The sequence below is a fragment of the Lissotriton helveticus genome, chromosome 10 (genome assembly GCF_964261635.1).
Source record: "Lissotriton helveticus chromosome 10, aLisHel1.1, whole genome shotgun sequence".
Lineage (NCBI taxonomy): Eukaryota > Metazoa > Chordata > Amphibia > Caudata > Salamandridae > Lissotriton > Lissotriton helveticus.
The window spans coordinates 234,425,221-234,444,659 of NC_136071.1; the positions used below are offsets into that span (position 1 = coordinate 234,425,221).

The following is a 19,439-nucleotide window of genomic DNA, read 5'->3' on the forward strand; positions in this document are numbered from 1 at the left end:
ACTGAAAACTGACCCTGAACCCTAAAAATTCCCCTTTAACCAAAAACTGAAAACTGACCCTGAACCCTAAAAATACCCCTTTACCCAAAAACAGAAAACTGACCCTGGACCCTAAAAATACCCCTCTACCCAAAAACTGAAAACTGACCCTGAACCCTAAAAATACCCCTTTACCCAAAAACTGAAAACTGACCCTGAACCCTAAAAATACCCCTTTACCCAAAAACTGAAAACTGACCCTGAACCCTAAAAATGCCCCTTTACCCAAAAACTGAAAACTGACCCTGAACCCTAAAAATACCCCTTTACCCAAAACAGAAAACTGACCCTGAACCCTAAAAATACCCCTCTACCCAAAAACTGAAAACTGACCCTGAACCCTAAAAATACCCCTTTACCCAAAAACTGAAAACTGACCCTGAACCCTAAAAATACCCCTTTACCCAAAAACTGAAAACTGACCGTGAACCCTAAAAATACCCCTTTACCCAAAAACTGAAAACTGACCCTGAACTCTAAAAATTCCCCTTTACCCAAAAACTGAAAACTGACCCTGAACCCTAAAAATACCCCTTTACCCAAAAACTGAAAACTGACCCTGAACCCTAAAAATACCCCTTTACCCAAAAACTGAAAACTGACCCTGAACCCTAAAAATACCCCTTTACCCAAAAACGTTAAACTGACCCTGAACCCTAAAAATACCCCTTTACCCAAAAACTGAAAACTGACCCTGAACCCTAAAAATACCCCTTTACCCAAAAACTGAAAACTTACCCTGAACCCTAAAAATACCCCTATACCCAAAAACTGAAAACGGACCATGAACCCTAAAAATACCCCTTTTCCCAAAAACACAAAACTGACCCTGAACCCTAAAAATACCCCTTTACCCTAAAAATTTTAAAATATATTTATATATTAATTAATTATTGTATATTAAAAATATTTTTTTGATTGTTAAAAAATATTTTTATATGTATAAAACTGAGCACTATTTTATGTACATACTTTAGAAAAATACAATTACATGTAAATTAATTAACATTAAATTTTAAAAAAGAAATTTTAAATTTAATATACTAATTAATGTAATATAACAATGTATAAAATTGCAATGTAAAATGTAAACAAATAATTGAAAAATGTGTATTAAAATTATGTAAATGTTTGCATCAACAAATGAAAGTATGAATAAAAAAAATGTGTACAAAACTATATTACTATTGTATTTAATAAATGTTGACACTTGCGATATGTATGTAAAAATGTTGAAAATATTCATATTAGTGTATTTATAAAAATAATATTACAACATTATATATAATAATAATTCTAAAAAATAAAAAAATAAAAATATTTTAAAACAATTTTTATAAATAAAAAAATATAAAACATAACTCATAGAAAATACTTAACAGTAAGCAACAATAAATAACTATTTTAACTCCAATCATACATAAGTCAGATAAAGTGCTGGACAGGAAACCATAATAAATAACTATTCTAACTCCAATCCTACATAAGTCAGAGAAACTGCTGGACAGTAAACCATAATATTTGTGATATTATAACACATAAACATCACTTTATATATATTAATAACAACTCTTATCTATTACACTACAAAATAGACTATTAAATTACAATCACACAATATGTTTTTTTGAACATAACAATAACACATTTTTTAACCAAAATTTTAATATCAAATTTCGAATTTTGTATAAATGTTTACATAATTTTCACAATTTTATAATTTTTAACCCAAACTTTGTTTTTTTGTTTTTCGAATCATTCTTAGCATATATTATAAGAAATACACAAACATAAAAAAGTACACACTTGACTTATTTTAATATAATTTAAAAAAGAATTTTCTAATTTCAAATTTCAAATTTCTAATTTTAATATTGAAATTTCAAATTTCGAATATTTTATACATTTTTACATAATTTTCACAATTTTATAATTTTTAACTCAAACTTTGTTTTTTTGTATTTCGAATCATTCTTAGCATATATTATAACAAATACACAAACATAAAATATTACACACTTGGCTTATTTTAATATAATTTAAAAATCAATTTTCTAATTTCAAATTTCAAATTTCAAATTTAAAAATTGAAATTTCAAATTTCGTATTTTTTATAGCAATTTTATTTTTTATTAAACACTATATAAATAAAACCCACACTTAATTACAAAATTATTATATAATACATTCAATTTCAATTAAATATATTTTTTCGTATTTCAATTTATAATTTTTTTAATTAAATTTAAATGTTATTAAACATATTTTAATATACTACCCACCCTTATCCCCTATATCACCAACAACCCGCTACTAAATCTTTTTAAAAACCCATTAAATAAATAATTCTGTTATTTAAATTAAATTTCAAATTTCGCCATTCAAAATAAAAAATAAATTAAAATTTTCTATTTTTTTACCATTCTATACATATTATTTACACTACTTTTTAAATTACTACCCACCCTTATCCCCTATAATACCAATAACCCGCTCCTAAAATATTTACAAACATTTTTTTTTTTTACATTTTGATCCCTATAATAATAAAAATAGACATTTAGGGCTCCATTAGGATATCGGGCGGAGGAGGCAATCCGCCCGACAACCACTCTCATTTTCCCCTCCGCCTGATTAGGATGGCGGAGGGGACAATGGCGGACGGAAAGACCGTCCGCCGCTTTACCGCCGCGGTCGCCCTGCGACCGCGGCGGTAATAGATTAATATGGTGGCGGTGTCCAATGGACACCGCCAGCCATATTACGATGGCTTACATTAGGGGCCTTTCCGCGGCGGCAATGCCGCCACGGAAAGGCATGCGGCGATTGCTGTGGGGGCCTCCTGCAGGGCCCCCAGGTTGGCGCCACTGTCAGGGGGCACATGGGGGGTACCTATGGTACCCCCCCACATTTGCATATGCAAAGCGGCAGGCACTACGCGGTGCCTGCCGCTTTGCATATGCAAATGCGAAAAAGCATTTTTAGCATTGTGGCGGGCGGTGCAGAGTGCACCGCCCGCCACAATGCTAAAACTACAGGATGTGCCCGCCACTGTGGCGGGCACATCCTAATTCCCCCCACGGGACCCCCGCCCTTATGGCGGGCGGTCCCGTTCTCCGATAGGGTGGCGGGCGGACAATGTCCGCCCGTCATCCTAATGGGGCCCTTAATTAATAATATTTAAACATAAAACAAATTTTTCTACACTTATATAACACATTCAATTATTTTGTCGATATTATATTCAACGATATTTCTCTAAACGATATTCTTTACAACGATATTTTATTTTGACGATATTTTTGTCATTATACAAAATCGATATTTACAACAACGATATTTACTTCAACGATATTTTTTAAATTCGATATTCTTAGCTCGATATTTATGCTAGTCGATATTATCCCGTCGATATTCCTGCTTTATACCACAACGAGGAGCCCTGAGGGACTCCACAAGTGATGGACTGTTTAGAGCCGACCAGAGTGCCGAGACGGACCGACTGGGATCGGTTCTCCAAGAAGGACCTCAGCCAACAGGCAGCTAAGCCCCTGTTGCCGGCCTGGTTGACACGGTCGATCAATATGCCATGGTCGACCGTGTCAAACGCGGCCGACAAATCCAACAGCACCAGGGCCTGAGGCGAACGTCTATCGGCGCAGTCACGGAGCGAGTCTAAGACCGCAACTACCACTGCCTCTGTTGAATGGGCAGGGCGGAAACCTGCCTGGTGGGGATCAAGACAATTTGAACCCTCCAAAAAGTTGGACAGGTGTTTTGCGACATGAGCTTCCATAACCTTGGCCAAGAAAGGGAGCAAGGAGATTGGCCGGTAGTGTGCCATGCAGGTGGGGTCCGCCCCAGGTTTCTTCAAGAGTGGGATGACTGTTGCTTCCTTAAATGCCAGGGGTACTAACCCAGATGTAAGAGAGTCGTTCAGCAGAGTATGGGACGGTGGACAAACACTCTTTAAGGATGTAAGGGGTACATTTGTCAGAAAGTGCCCCTGATTTGACTCTTGCCAGTAGCTCTAAGAATTGCTCTGAGGTAATAGTGGGAAACCTGTTTAATGTGGCCTTGTTGGTAGTGGTATGGGTGGCAGAGGGAGTATCGCTAGGGGAAGTTGAAATGCTCTCTTTGATGTCCACAATTTTGTCGATGAAATAAGTATTGAGTGCATCACAGAAGGTCTGGGTTGGAGCCACCCTAGGGCGGACGCTGTCTAAGTCAGTCAGCTCGTTTACAATTGAGAAAATATCCTTGGGTCTGCCTGATGAATTAAGAATGCGGGAAGAAAAATAAGCAGTTTTTGTGGCAAGAATGGCCTTCATGTACTCCTTCCTGGCCGTGATAAACTCAGATTTTAAGTCGGGGGAATAGCAGCGACGCCAATCAATAACAGTGACAATCCAATAAATTATTGTTTGTTACAGTATTGTGATTAAAGCAAGGAAATGTATCCCTAAAATTGGGTTGAAGACATGAAATATGTGAGTTCCAAAACAGAATTTTGAAATAGGCCTGAAGAACAGTGTCTGCATTTTGGTGTCACAGATTTAGAACAGCACACTCAGGTTTTTTAGAAATTATTTATTAAATATAAATAAAGCTGTTGGTGCATTTAGAGAGTTGTATGAATATATTTACATGAAAGTACATCATCACTTTGCGCAAGGACCGTTGTTTCGGATTAATATCGACCTTGTTCTATGTCTCACTGCTTTTGGTTGTTGCAGCTTAAACTATACTTGGTCGTGGAGATAAAGGTTATCCAGGTCTTCTCGTACACTGTCAATGTAGAGGTCAATTTCAGTAACCCGGCTGCGGTTCCTGTCCCATTCGTTATCATGAACCTGTGAGAAAAGGAGAACAGTAATGATGTTGAAACTGCAGGAAAATGCTTGCTATGAAAATTATGCAAACATTCTTTGGGATCTTGAATTTGGATGTTCAGAATTAAAGTTGGTTTCATTTTTGTGGTGCAGTGTGCCAGATACTTACAATAGGTTCACCAAAACCTTCAAGCCTCATTTTTTGTTCAATTAATTTGATGCTCACCTGAATGGGGTCATTGGTATGCAACTCCATGTAGACCTACACAGACGCTATGCTAAAGGAGTCTTGGAGATTCAAGGAAATCTACAGTAAGTTGAATACCCTAACCGAGGGGCTGATTAGGATGGCGGACGGACTTTGCCTGTCGGCCACCCCTGTGGAAAACGGGACCGTCCGCCACGTGGGCGGCGGTCCCGCCATGCCAATTATGATGCGCCAGCCACACTGGCGGGCGCATCATGCATTTTTAACATTGCGGCAGATGTTGCTGAAAGCCCCGCCCGCCGCAATGTCAAAAATGCAGGCATGCATTTGCATACACAAAGCGGCAGGCACCGCACGTTGCCTGCTGCTTTGTGTATGCAAATGCAGGGGGGTACCACAGGTACCCCCGATGTCCACCTCCCTCTCGACTTCACCATGGGGGCCCGCAGGGGGCCCCCAAAGTAAAGATCGCATGGCCGCCACGGAAAGGCATCTGCATGAGGCCAACCTAATATGGCTGGGCTGGTGGTGTCTGGAAGACACCGCCAGCCATATGAACCCTTTTCCAACCCGGCCGGATGGCGACCATGGCGGAAAAGCGGCGGACGGTGTTTCCGTCCGCCACGGTCCCCCCGCCATTGTAATATGGCAGGGGGAAATAGGTGGCGGACGGGCACGGATGGCGGACGGATCGCCACCGCCTGCATGGCGGTGGTGATCCGTCCGCCATCCTAATCGGCCCCCGAGTCTCCCAAGACCTATGTTTTGCCCGTGTTATTTTCATTTGCATACCAGTACAAAACTGAAGATAAACGTGTTACAGTGAAATAGCTTCTGAACATGACACACAGCAAATAGTATAAAAACTGTTAAATATCATTTAAAAAAAGATGCCAACCATATGACATTTTGCTGCTTTTCATTCCAAAATGCCAAGTAGAGGCAATGGACCTTCCTGAGAGGGGCTCATCTAACATGTAGGTTACAGCAGACATGATCTTGTGAAGACTTGAATCTCTTATTGGGTGCTGAAAAAGAAGCTGTCGATGCTGAGATCGTAACCTACTTGAACTAAGTATATTCACCTACACATCTCTTAAAAATTAAAAGCGGGTGATCAGACAACAGGCAGATAGTCCACATCCAATCACAATTTTCTAAGCAGCAATTCTCAACGATGCAAAGGGTGTCTGTCTAAAGCCAAAATGGGCAAGAATCTGCAGTGTGGTCTGTCCTCGTCATCACACTAACCAACAGTTTGAAAATAGTTGCTAACATAGGTATAAGGGCCACATGACAAAAGTTACCTGCATCCAAAGATTGGACAATGCAGTAAGTGCTCACGCTGTCAGCGTTCAGATGCCAACATTGCTATCAGAAGTACCAAAACTCGTTGAGAGCTATGTAGATGGAAAGTCTTTTGATCCGTAGATTGTATTGAACTGCCATCTCCCCTAAATAGAGTAACCGGTCTATTTTTCCAGATCTTTAAGTGCAGTGGTGTAACGTCTCCTGCCTGCAATAATGCATTGACGGTTTTATTAGGCTTTACAGCTTTCTAAAGAGCTAAAAGAGTTGAGGACATCACATCTTCGTACACTGATTTCATTTTTTTAATAAAAAGGATTACAATGCAATCATAAAAAATATTCTAATGCATTGCAGATTAGCCTAACAATAAAACACAAAATTACTAATTTTTCTAAGCATGTTTTGGAGAAATGTTTAAAGAGGTGTCCCATGATATAGACTCATTGGACTTCACAGTTGATAACACACTTTTATTATTGCCCATGTAAATAAACTTGCTCGGTTATCTAATTTATATCTCAATTCTGTATGGAAAGAAAAGAACTTTCCAACTATAAGCCATCAACACCGGTACACAGTCTAAATATCGAGTTTGTAATATCGACCTACAGAATTATCGAGTCTGAAATATCAAAGGTAAAGAATATCGAGGTCAAGAATATCGTTGAACAGAATATCGACCCTAAGGTAAGTAATATAATTTTTTTTATATCGATGTCAGTAATATCGAAGTCAGTAATATTGATATTTATCGATGTTACTAATATCGATATTTGTATTATTGTTATGTATTTTATTATGTATAATATGTATGTGTGATATGTTTTTTGTTATTTATTTTACTTGTTTTAAATTATATGTGTACTATTTTTATATATTAATAATGTTATTTTTAAGTCAATTTTATGTTTTAGTACTGAAGCAGGTTGTGGGTTTATAGGGGAATAATGTATTTGCATGTATGTATTTGCATACTTATATAGCGCTACACTGCCACCCAGAGGGTATCCTGGCGCTTTGACTCAGCAAGCCGAAACCACTGATGCAGAAATCACACTGCTCTTGGAAACAGGTGGGTTTTCAACCCTCTCTTGAAGGCTAGGAGTTCAACCTGACTCCTTAGCGAAAACGGAAAAGAGTTCCAAAGTCTAGCGGCCGCAAAACTAAACGACCGACCTCCCATCCTTATCCTCTGGACTCTGGGAACCGTCACCAGACACGCAGAGGAGGAGCGTAGGCTCCGAGATGTAGAGTACCATGAGAATAAGTTCTGCAGCAAAACTGGGCCCTGTCCATGCAAAGCTCTAAAAACCAGACAGGATGCTTTGAAAAGGATCCGCTGATGAACAGGCAGCCAGTGTAGATCCCGTAATGCCGTGGTGGAAGAGGCAGCGCGCGGCCGAGAAAGTGCCAGCTTAGCTGCCATATTTTGGACCCGCTGCAGCTTGCCCACCAGCGTTCTAGGCGCCTCCAGAAGCAGTGCGTTGCAATAATCCAATCTATTTAGGATGATACCCCGCACTACCTCTGGTCTAGCCTAAGGTGGGAAGTAGTTTAAATATATTAAATTAATTATTATTTTTTAGGAATTACAAATTAATTTTAATTATTTTTTGCATTTAAGTTTTGTAGCAGGTAGTGGGTTTATAGGGGAATTGGGTGGGGAGTATTTTAAGCAATGATTTATTTTAATTTATTGGTATTGATAATTAATTCATTTTTAATTAATTATTAATTGCCAATTAATTATTTTAATTCATTTATTTTTTTTAATTGGTAATTAATGTTTGTAATTGGTAATTAATTTTTTAATTGGTAATTAATGTTTGAAATTGGTAATTAATGTTTGTAATTGGTAATTAATTTTTTAATTGGTAATTAATGTTTGTAATTGGTCATTAATGTTTGTAATTGGTCATGATTTTTTTAATTGGTAATGAATTTTTTTAATTGGTAAGCAATTATTTTAAATTGGAAATTATTTTTAATAATTGGTCATTAATTTTTTATAAAAAGTTTTTTGGGTATAAAAAATAATTTTATTGTTTGAGGTTTTTTAATTGCTAATCAATTTTTAATAATAAATATGTTTTTTGTTTTAAAAATATTTTATTGTTCAATATTTATTATTTGGTAACTAATATTAATTAATTAATATTTATTGGTATTTATTGTTATTTTATTAATTAATTATTCAATTGTAATCATTATTAATGGGTATTTGTAAATGATGCTGAGTTATTTCAAATTTAAATTATTAATTATTTTCAATACAAACATTATTTATAAGTATGTTATATTTAATTTCTATGCTATCCAACGCTTTCCCTACTGTTGCACTCACTGGAGTGGGAATAGTAATTTTCACCCACCCCCTATCCAACGCTTTCTCTACTGTTGCACTCACTGGAGTGGGAATAGTAATTTTTACCCACCCGCTGTTCAACGCTTTCCCTACTGTTGCACTCTTTGGAGTCCTGCTATCCTTAAATATACATATATTTTCTATACATGCCTATAATAACAAACTCCCCGAACGTTTCTTCATCTTTGAGAACTTAACCAACCTACCAATCCTGGAAAATATGTAATACACAAATACATTTCCCTGAGCAATTAGCTTAGCCCTCCCTTTGGCAGTTTGCGAACACCATTAATATTGTTGTTTGCTGTGGTATTGTGCTGTTTACTGATTGAGATGCATTTGTTTGGTTCCATAGAAAGCATACTAATACAATTGGAGCAGATATGCTACATAAATACTGTTTTGTGTCCCCCAATGTATACTGTAGTCAGTACACTAGCAGTACGTAATCGGAGCCACAAAGGTAAATCAGGGCTGACTCAGCATGCAGCACTTCAGGATACACAGAGGAAACTAGGAACCATGTGGCTAAAGAAGGAAGGACAAAAAATAAGAACAGCAATTCACACCCCACCCGGGGTTGGCTCAGAAATGACTTGTCTAATATAATGGACACCACTTGAAGAGGAAGTGTTACTGACCTTCCTTCTATGATTGGGGAACGGAAGAGCAGCACTTTGTATTGCTCTTTATTTTGGAAAGGCATAAGGAAGTTACCTTTTTGAGGTGAACTTGTACCTGCTGGTGGGTTTTGAGTCAGCTCTTCTTAAGGATGACTCTTCTGTCTGTTTAATCTGAAAAACCCAAAGCCCTCTTTAGATTTTTTCAACTCTTATACTTATCCAGGAACTTCTCAGTGGGTGCCAAATAATTAATAGCTTTAACGTATCAGTCATGGCATGACGTTGAATGTTATTAGAAGTCCTACATATCCTCATCCTACTGCACTGCGCAGAGCGCACTCTTCATCACTCCCACTGGTACATATTCGGCACAAAGTACCCTCTCAGCCGCTTTATACTTGCCTCCTGTCCCGGAGAAACCCTGTCCTGCGTAGATCATTACATTACAATCACAAACAATGGCTATAATCATCCACCATTGACATCAGGCTGACATCCTCACTTGAAGATTTTCAGAAGTGCGTGATCTGATTCATTTGGACAAATACGAAAAACACTAGTTGAAATGGTCGCATCGCAGGAAACGTAGCTGCAGTGCCCTTATAAACTGGTGGGCAGATAGAAGGACAGGACAACAGATTGTCTCCATGGATCCCAAGAGGACTTTGTTCATAAGGACCTCATAACAAGGCATGAATCACACCTATAATATCCCTTGAGCAGATAGCCATGAGTAAACTAAAGGGCCTTCACATCCATCTATTGTGGATAAAAATGAAAAAAACTCCACTCATCGCTTATCAAATTACTCGTTGGGGAAAGATCCTTCATCTTCATTCTTCATCTCTGAATCAAAGCCACCAATCTCGGCACACAAAGAGATGTTTTAACCTTTGTGAAGCCACCCTACACACCTGAATTCAACTGGACCTCGCCTTTAGCTATATCGCTAAAATGCCTTGTCAACATTGCCATTAACAGGTACATATACCTTGAAGAATTTTATATGTCAGTTGGTTATCAATACATAATCAGTCTTCGTGAACCCTAATAATTCATAAACTCACCAACAGAAGTATCATCATTGAATCCAACTGTTTATTCCATGCAACTCAGCTTATTATTAATGGACAAATCTCTGTTGAACTACAATACATCAGTAACTCACCTGCACAGGTAACATCGAGTCCAACCGTTTTTTCTTATTTCCCCCGAGGCTATCAGCCTCAACTGTCATCTTACCAGTTCCTCAATGTGCACATGTGAGGCATCAATAGCTAACACCATGCAGAGTGGTAATCAGTCACTTTCATTTTTAAAAAGAACCTGGCTAAACTTGCATGTGTTGAGGGGAAGGGCTTAAACTGGAGACTCATTTGATTCAAACACAAACAAATGCTTCTTAATGTACTGGAAATGGAAGGTCAAGCTTTTTTTGAATACCTTCCACCAACATTCCCTCTGTCTGGCGTGGATGCCAGGCTCATCTAAAGAGGCTCTAGTTAGATAAAAAATATAATCACAGAGGCACCGCCTAATGTTTAAAACAATTACATTTTAAATTCAACACATTTTTGAAAGGTAGACAAGTCGAAATTACTGCCTAACAAAGTTTTAAAACTAGTATTTCTCTCAAGAGTGGGAACTTAGTTGCATTGGTGATTTCAGTTAGATCTTTTTTTTAAATCAAATTTGTGCCACAATTTAATGCAGTTAACCACCAGTCTAGAAATATTCTGCCTAATCACAGCTTCTTTGATCCAAGTAAGCCATTAAGAATTTGATAATCAATCATGCATTTATTAGATCTTTTCGAGCAATAGCTGAGCACCCTTTTAGGGTGTAATCTTTGCCACTCTTTCTCTGTCTTAGAAGTAAGTATGAGGCAGAGGGAAAATGACATTCAGTATTTTCACTGTTAACTGTATACCTGGGTCCTTTTGTTCTATCACTGCTCTATGTAAAGCCCACTGGCATGCCATAGGGTTGACGAGCATTATATTTAAAAAAATGAATAAAATAAATAAATACAGTTTAATCTAAAGTGTACAACTTGGTATCTATCTTTGGCAAAAAGGAGATACTTGCCCTCAAAGTGACCTTGTCCAAATTAGTTTGAGTAATAGCTCTCACATACACTTCTGGCAGATTTAATATCCTTTACAAACACTTTTAGAATCTTTAAATAGCATGGAAGAAGCAGTAACTAAATTAAATAAACGTAAGCTACAAATAGATCCTTCACTAGAGGAATAAAAGGCTTTGGAGGAAAGGAATTCTACAACCCCAGATTTTCACTTACAATACAACTGAAAACGATTCCAGCTCTGGAGTGTAAGGAAAAGAGGGATCACTACTAGAAACATTTGACAGTGTCTATATCATGTTCACAAATTGGATTTTCCTTTTTTGCATTGACCCCCACTTTAACCTTCTCCAACAACTTGAAAAAATATATTAGGTGATGATTCTCCTGTAGCGGTTGAACAATGATCTCCATGACCCACTTTTGCATCTTTTAGTCTACATGCTCTGAGACAAAGTGTTTGCAGTTTGTGTGAAGAACCTGGTGGGGCCACAGGTTCTTCCTCTCTGGGAAATCCCTGAAGTAATTACTTGTGGCTCTAGAAGAATTCAAGAGTCAATTGATCAAATAAGGCACAATACCACTATCACTTGGAAACCTTAATCTTGTCAAAAATGAGCCATAGCTGCATGGAGTAGCAGATACATTGGTTGTTCTGAGCAAGCAAGTACCTCTATGAACAGACTGGACTTCTCAGCAGAAGACAATGAAGGGTTTGATATTTCTGAAACTTTGCAAATAACTACAGCATTTAGTTTGTATTCCTCCACAGAGAGTGTATAACCCACTTTAAATTCTGCTTTCATCAAGTTATTACCTGCTGGAATTCTCTAAGTCTACTGAATAAACCGTAGCAGTTTCCATAAGAGGAAGAATAATGTCTGCTGTGAAATGGTTGTCTTCATTGTGCACACGGTGTGGCTCAGAGAACTCAAGTCTTTCACAATTTCAGCTAAATAATGCCTCAAACCCAAATGTGCCTTGTCTAGGGTTCTTCCTATGAAATGTTGCTCATCCAAATCTATTCTAATCACTCTCTTTTTAGCAGTCTTAAAAATAAGGTCTGTCATAAAAGACATGGGCAGCAGTGGAACCAACCTATCTGAAGCTAGGTATGTGTTGCAGTCTGGGGCTTAGAAGGTGCCACATTTGACAAACTTTGAGACGAGAATGCAGCAGGGAAGAGTTTGCAACATCACAATACTAGATGCCAATGTAAGATGAACAAATGTGCCCTGAACCTGGGTTGAAGGCACTGTTGTTTCCGTGGCATTGACTGGGGCCATTTGAAATGCAACTTGAGAGGTTGCTGGCACATTTCCCAATATTTAAAAAGAAGTGGTGCTAAAAGCCTTCATCAGAGTCAAGCTTGAAGTCGCCAAAGAGAGGCTTACCTCAAACTTTGGTTTCAGTTTCCCAAAAAATTTAATTTGATCAGAAGAGGGACGTCACACTTCTACAAGCGTTCTATAGTAATTTCTAAATCATTGATCAGATTCTCCTTTATGGTGGAAGGAACAAGATGGATATCTGTTTCCTATTATTCTTATTGTAGGAGTGAAGATGTGATGGTTCTTCTTCCTGTACTGTTGAATTGACTCAGTGATGAGGTTGACCCCCATCTAGAGAAACAGCATAACTTGGTGCTCCTCTCCTGTTGGTGCACAGCAAAGAACAACTTTGTCTCTCTGTTAAGAAGTGTTTTAGGCTGAATCATTGCACACAGATCAAAAACAGATGCCATATTCAAGCTGCAAGAGGATCGTTTTAAGACATAGGCCTCTTGCGTGTGCCACCGGGTTTAAAACCTAAGGACCTGTGGAGGCAGCATGAATCTAGCTGGAATAAAATAAGTCACTACTTTAAAAAAAGGGAAAACTACTGGGTGGAAATGCCCTGGAAAGCATTGGATCCTGGTGCCTGTGCCATGTGGGAATAAAGGGAAAGAGGTCAGTGGCAAAGGCAGTGAATTTACCGGCTCAATACACCACAAATGGCAGCGATTTCAGAAACTGTGAACTGAGCTGCTAAGACACCATTGGGCACTGCATGGAGACAATGAAGAAAAATCTACTGAACCCAGTCTGCATCTGGAGAAGCGTCATCTTTGAGGGTGAGAAATGTGCAGGATGTTGTATCAATTAGAGAGTATCTAATGATATATGCAGGAGAAATATCACAAATGCAGCAATGTTTTAGCAATAATTTTCCAGTGGTGATATTAATCCATCATTGCCTTGACTTGTGCATTCCATTTTGTAAAAAATATATACATTTTTATATTCCTCCTCACCAAGTTGGTGAACCATTTTCTCAAAATAGACCTATGGAGAAGCTGTGTACATCATAAGCTACAGACTATTCTGGATTTCACTTACTTTCTTTATCAAGTTACTGGACCAAGTATTGACTTTGTTGACCAGCTCATCTTCTCGGTTGTCAATTTTCAGCAGATGTATGTCATGCGATGCGCCTACTGCATTGACGACAGTGTCTTTGTCCACAAGCAACTTTATGAGAAAAAGAAGAATGATTTGAATGAGTTAAAAATGTAATCGGTCAGAAAAATCAATGAGAAAGAGAAAGAATGAGGAACAGTCTATTGCTTGGGAATTGTGCGTGCCTCTGGTTGGGCAAATCCTATGATGTGTCAGCTCATGATCAGGGATCCATTAAAATTGGAATGCTTAGTGACCTCAACAGGGCTACAACACACTATATAAAAGATACACAGGAAGTACCTAATTACTCAACAATCTAAAAAGCATTTTAACCTTCTAAGGTGTTTTTCAACCCTATATAGATAGGATGCGCAATACAATCTAAGCCTCAGAGTGAATTTAAGATGATGGGACTTAGCGTGACGATGTAACGCCAGGTGGAGTGTCTTTATATTAATGTATGTATGCAATCTTTGTATAGAATAATGTCTCTAATTTTCCCATTACAGCCAAGTTGTGGCTTTTCTATTCACCAATAATAAGTTAATGAGTAATTTGGTCAACTGTGGTAAGTTATCATAGCGGAGTTGTGAACTCATAATGCTTTCTGCCAGCAGCCAAGGTGAAAGTCAGGCCACAGGGCATAATTACAGTGGCAGTTTATACAACAAGAACAGCTTTTTGTTTTTCTGATCTGTTTTTCTGAATGAAAAGTGTTCAGGAAAAACGAGTTACTGAAGGCAACATGTTTATTAATTTCCATTCTATAGGTCATTACAGGAAAGACAGACTATCTGCATGTTTCTACACTTTCTAAGCCACAATTTATTTTCAGTCTAACTTACATTAAACTGATTCTACTATGTTTTGCTACAAATAACCAATTGCGCTTTGTATGTTTAATATTGCACTACAGATTCTACTTTTGTTCGACATATCTTCAAGTAACCATGAATTATAAGGAGTAAAATACCCTCTGCTGTATGTTAAAAGCATACTGCAAGTCACCTTAGACTCTCCTGACCTTACAAAGGAATTCGTCATTCAGCCTCATTCTTTCATATCATCAAGGAACTCCATGGTGGCCTGCAATATCCTTTAAATGTAAGTCAGGGGTATTTTATCCTATATATAAAATTGATCAAATCTCGAGGTGTCCAACTGCCATACTATGTGGAAATACACAAGTAAAGCAGCATAACATACATTTAAGCAGTGATATGTTGGGGTAAAAAACAAGTGCCTGGTTGGACCATGTTATGGAGACAAAGTCTTTACTTATTGAGAGCTCAGTGTTGTAACCATGAAGGAACTCTGAGGCATTAGACTAGAGATATGAGGGGCTGAAAGCATATGTGATGAAGTAGGTTTTCAGCATTTTTATAAATGTCAGAATTGCTTCAGTGTGTTGTGGGAATGGACCCCCAGGTGTGAAGCAGTGATTTTGAAGGAAGCTTTACCAAAGAGGACATTCTTAGGACTATGGATTAAGAATAGCTAGAGAGAGAAGACATCCACCCCCTTCCAACCTGCCTTTTCCAGTGCCACTCCAAATTTGACTTTCTATCGCAAGGCTGCGAGTACTTTCTATAAATCTGTCCAAGAAATAAATATAATGAAAGCAGAAAAGTTAAAAAAAGAAAACCAGGTTTAAAACAAACACTGGTAGTGGTACTCACTAAGCGTAGGTCATCCGAAAGTTCCTCATCGTACTCTCCCCTAGTGAATTGCTCCAAGGTGGCGATCGCCGTCTCCAATACCTTTTCGTGGTGGACATTCTCCAACTCTCTATTGTGTGCCATTGTAAGGGTAAGAGTTAAGGGTGAAACCTAACACTGGACAAGCTACTCAAACTTCTCCTTCTATGGGGGGAATGAAGAGGTCAAGGTTCACACACTGGTTATGAGTCTCTAGATCACAGCACTGAGAAGCACCCATCAGTCTTCCATTTGAGATAGAGATTGAGAATGGTCCCTGTGCAAATTAATTGGTTGAATACAAACTAACCAATCATGTTATACCTGAAGCAGACCAGTCAAGTCACTTGTGATATGCGAGTGTCCCCTCTCTTCTGGGTTAAACACCCACAAAATTAGTAACTAAACTGCCTCTACTGAACCGATAACGAGTGGCCTTGTAACACAGTCCGGCAATACTGTACCAGGCTCTACCAATGGCATTTGGAATTTCTATACCTGAAGCGGACGTTTCCAAGTTTTAACATCTGGTATGAAAAATGACAAATAGAGAAAGCTGTGCTACTAGACTGTTTTCCGCATGTTTTCCCCAAATTTCCACCTGTTGCTTGGAGGAGAAAATGTGTCCAGAAGTACAGGTGCACTTGTAATCCCATTTGTGACCATGGGAGGGACTCATCTTCTTCAGTCACCAAGAAGACTAGTTCACTCAAGTGAGAGCCATTGATTTGCAAGAATCAACACGCACTCACAAGCAGAGAGCCAGAAGAGCCAAGATCCACACCTTATTTTGACATTGGAACGAAGACCCACCTCTAAATGTAATTGTTTTCACCATATAGCATGTGAGAAAAACAAAGGACAGTTGTATCACACAAAATCAACCTACAGTTATATTACATCCAGTAAACTGCCCACCGCTACATCTTCATGATCAGTAAGTATTTCATTACTATTCGTAACTCCATATCCACTTAGGACGATGTGGCGGATGCCACAGTATGCTACTGCCACGTTTGCTCACTTATGACATGATCACAAAGGGCCAGTTTTGAAAATCTGGGGGCAAAGTTACAAACCCTTTGTGACACTTTTGCGCCGCAGTTGCGTCACTTTTTTGTGATGCAGCGGCGGCATAAACAATGCGCCACATTGAGGCCCATTTACAACGCAACGCATCTAAGGAGATGCTTCACGTTGTAAAGCCCTGCGTCACATTATACCTACGTCAGGTATCATGTATGCAGGGTGGGCGTTCCCATGTAGGAAAGCCTCGTAGTTGTGACGCAGGCAACCTGGGATTCATCCTGGACTCCTCCCTCTCCATGACCAGACAAGTCAACGCCGTCTCCTCGTCGTGCTTCAACATCCTGCGCATGCTACGTAAGATCTTCCGGTGGATCCCCACCGAGACCAGGAAGACGGTCACCCAGGCCCTCGTCACCAGCCACCTGGACTACGGCAACTCCCTCTACGCCGGAACCACCGCCAAACTCCAGAAGAGACTCCAGCGGATCCGGAACGCCTCAGCACGACTCATCCTGGACATCCCCCGTCGCAGCCACATCTCCGGACACCTGAGAGACCTGCACTGGCTCCCGGTCAACAAGAGAATCACCTTCCGTCTCCTCACCCACGCACACAAAGCCCTACACAACCAAGGCCCAGGGTACCTCAACAGTCGCCTCAACTTCTACGCTCCCAAACGCCAGCTCCGATCGACCGGCCACGCCCTCGCCGCCGTCCCCCGCATCTGAAGAGCCACCACAGGGGGACGGGCCTTCTCCTACCTCGCCGCCAAGACATGGAACTCCCTCCCGACCCACCTCCGCCTGACCCAGGACCACCTCACCTTCAGGAAGCAACTCATGACCTGGCTGTTCGAGCAGTAGCGGACCCCCCTCCCCTAGCGCCTTGAGACCCTCTGGGTGAGTAGTGCGCTATATAAATGCTTTGATTGATTGATTGATTGATTGATTGCAGTGAAATCTACAAAATTTCACTGCTCCACTTCTAGGACGCCACTGTGTCAAAACCTTATGCTAGCTTAAAGCAGGCGTAAGGAGTGATGCAGTACAATAAGTATAGGCCTCCCATGCATTGCTGGAGTTGCGTCGTGCTTGCGACACGACTCCAGCAATGCGTGACGTTTGCACAAACATATGCGTCAGAATTTCTGAAGCATCTGTCAATCCTTGCGCCATGGTGCGCTGTATTGTAAATACGGCACATCCATGGTGGCACTCGGGTATTGCAGGCTGGCACAAGAAAACTGACGTATCTCTACAGATGCACCAGTTTCTTGTAAATCTGCCACCTGGAATTTGTTCCCGGAAGACTACTGAGTTTGGAGCAAAAGTCTGATTTTGATTGCTAGCCATAGAAATCTAAGATAGTGATTGATTTTCAAGGTGGAAAAAATGCATGCAGAAATATAACGCACATATATATTGATTACAACGTCATTTAAACGAAGAAAAAAATAAGCCTGTCATTTTAAGCCATGGTTGAAACAAGTGGTAGAATCCAACATGAAAAATCAAGGATAAGAAATTAGTTAAGAATTAAAACAGTAGATAAATGTATTTTCACAGTTTTTTGAACAGTTGTCCCAGTGAACTGGATTTTCACTTGAAATGAGAAATGCGCATTTGTACATTTAATCTTTCCTCCCCCTCCCCCCCCCGCACAAAATTAAAAGTTTCTAAAGTCAGCTTATAACATGGAACGTGCACAAGAATGCCCAATGATGGGATCTTTGACAGGATTCCATTGAATGAATGAAGGCATGAATGAGTGAAAAAGCTTTTATAGCTCACAGCTACTCCTGCAAATGTCCTGGCGCTAAGGAAATCGGAAAAATGTGCTTTATGCTCTGGAAAACAGCCAAGTTCTTAATACCTGGAGGTAAAAGGCATAGCCACTAAATCACTTGTTGGAGCCACCAATTCTGAGTTCAAAATTGAGAAGTAAACTACATTTATACTTATGATTCGAGGGAAGAGTTGTCAAGGACAAGGAAGCTTTGTAAGCTGCATGACATTTCCCTACAATTATGTGGGGAACATATGCTGCTCCATAATCCTATAATGGATCCAGATGCAAAAGGCAGGGCGAACTGCACTCTCTGTCCCCTCAAAATGGGATAGATATTAATATGACATGATTCCCTAGTGTGTGCCTGAGACCTCAACAGGCAAGTAGGCCGGTCCCCAATAGCAGGCACAGCACTGGGCAAACGAAGAGCACGTGTGACAGTCTTCTTAGCAGGCCTCTAGAGGTGCAAAATGAAAAAATTAACAGTTGAAACAATAAACTTGGAGTTTCCCATTGTTTTATATGCTCCAGTCAGCACACCTTGTAGTTTCCATATTTGTCCAGGCAGTACACTATGCCAGTACACTATGCCGTTTTTGGTAATGCACAACTAGCACACTCTGCTTCTTCTTTTTTTTTTTAAACAAACCCCAGCTATCACCTTTTCCATAATTCTGCTGTAACTTCACTTTGTAATCCTTTAAAATACCATCAGTATGCACCCTCTGGAATCTCATGATAGCCCAGTTATCAAATGTTTGCAGTTTTCTATAGTTCTGTAGCCAGCACACTTTGCTGTCTTCCATAAAGCTGCTAGTTTACACTCTTCAAAAACGTAATAATGCTCTTTTAAGCACAGCACGTGGCCTTTGCCAAACTCTGGCTATTTGGGATGTGGCTCACTTAGTACAGTCACTGTGGTGGGGACAGACCAGCTGTGATGTTTATCCAAACCTAAATTGCACTGACTGGTCATGTTCACAAAGGAGATTGCATTAGCACTAGCAAAACTGGGGCAAT

At 39.4% G+C, this 19,439-nt stretch overlaps 1 protein-coding gene across 1 annotated transcript in view; it reads right to left on the reverse strand.

The window, feature by feature from the left end:
• Positions 1–4,623: 4,623 nt before the first annotated feature.
• DRC3 (dynein regulatory complex subunit 3) overlaps positions 4,624–19,439 on the reverse strand; it is a 162,001-nt gene continuing 147,185 nt past the window's right edge. The window contains exons 11-13 of the mRNA XM_078664218.1: positions 15,585–15,707; positions 13,843–13,974; positions 4,624–4,892 (exon numbers count right to left, since the gene is read on the reverse strand). Of these exons, the coding sequence (XP_078520344.1) occupies positions 4,782–4,892; positions 13,843–13,974; positions 15,585–15,707 (366 nt within the window). The 3' untranslated portion in view covers positions 4,624–4,781. The remainder of the gene's footprint in view (positions 4,893–13,842; positions 13,975–15,584; positions 15,708–19,439) is intronic.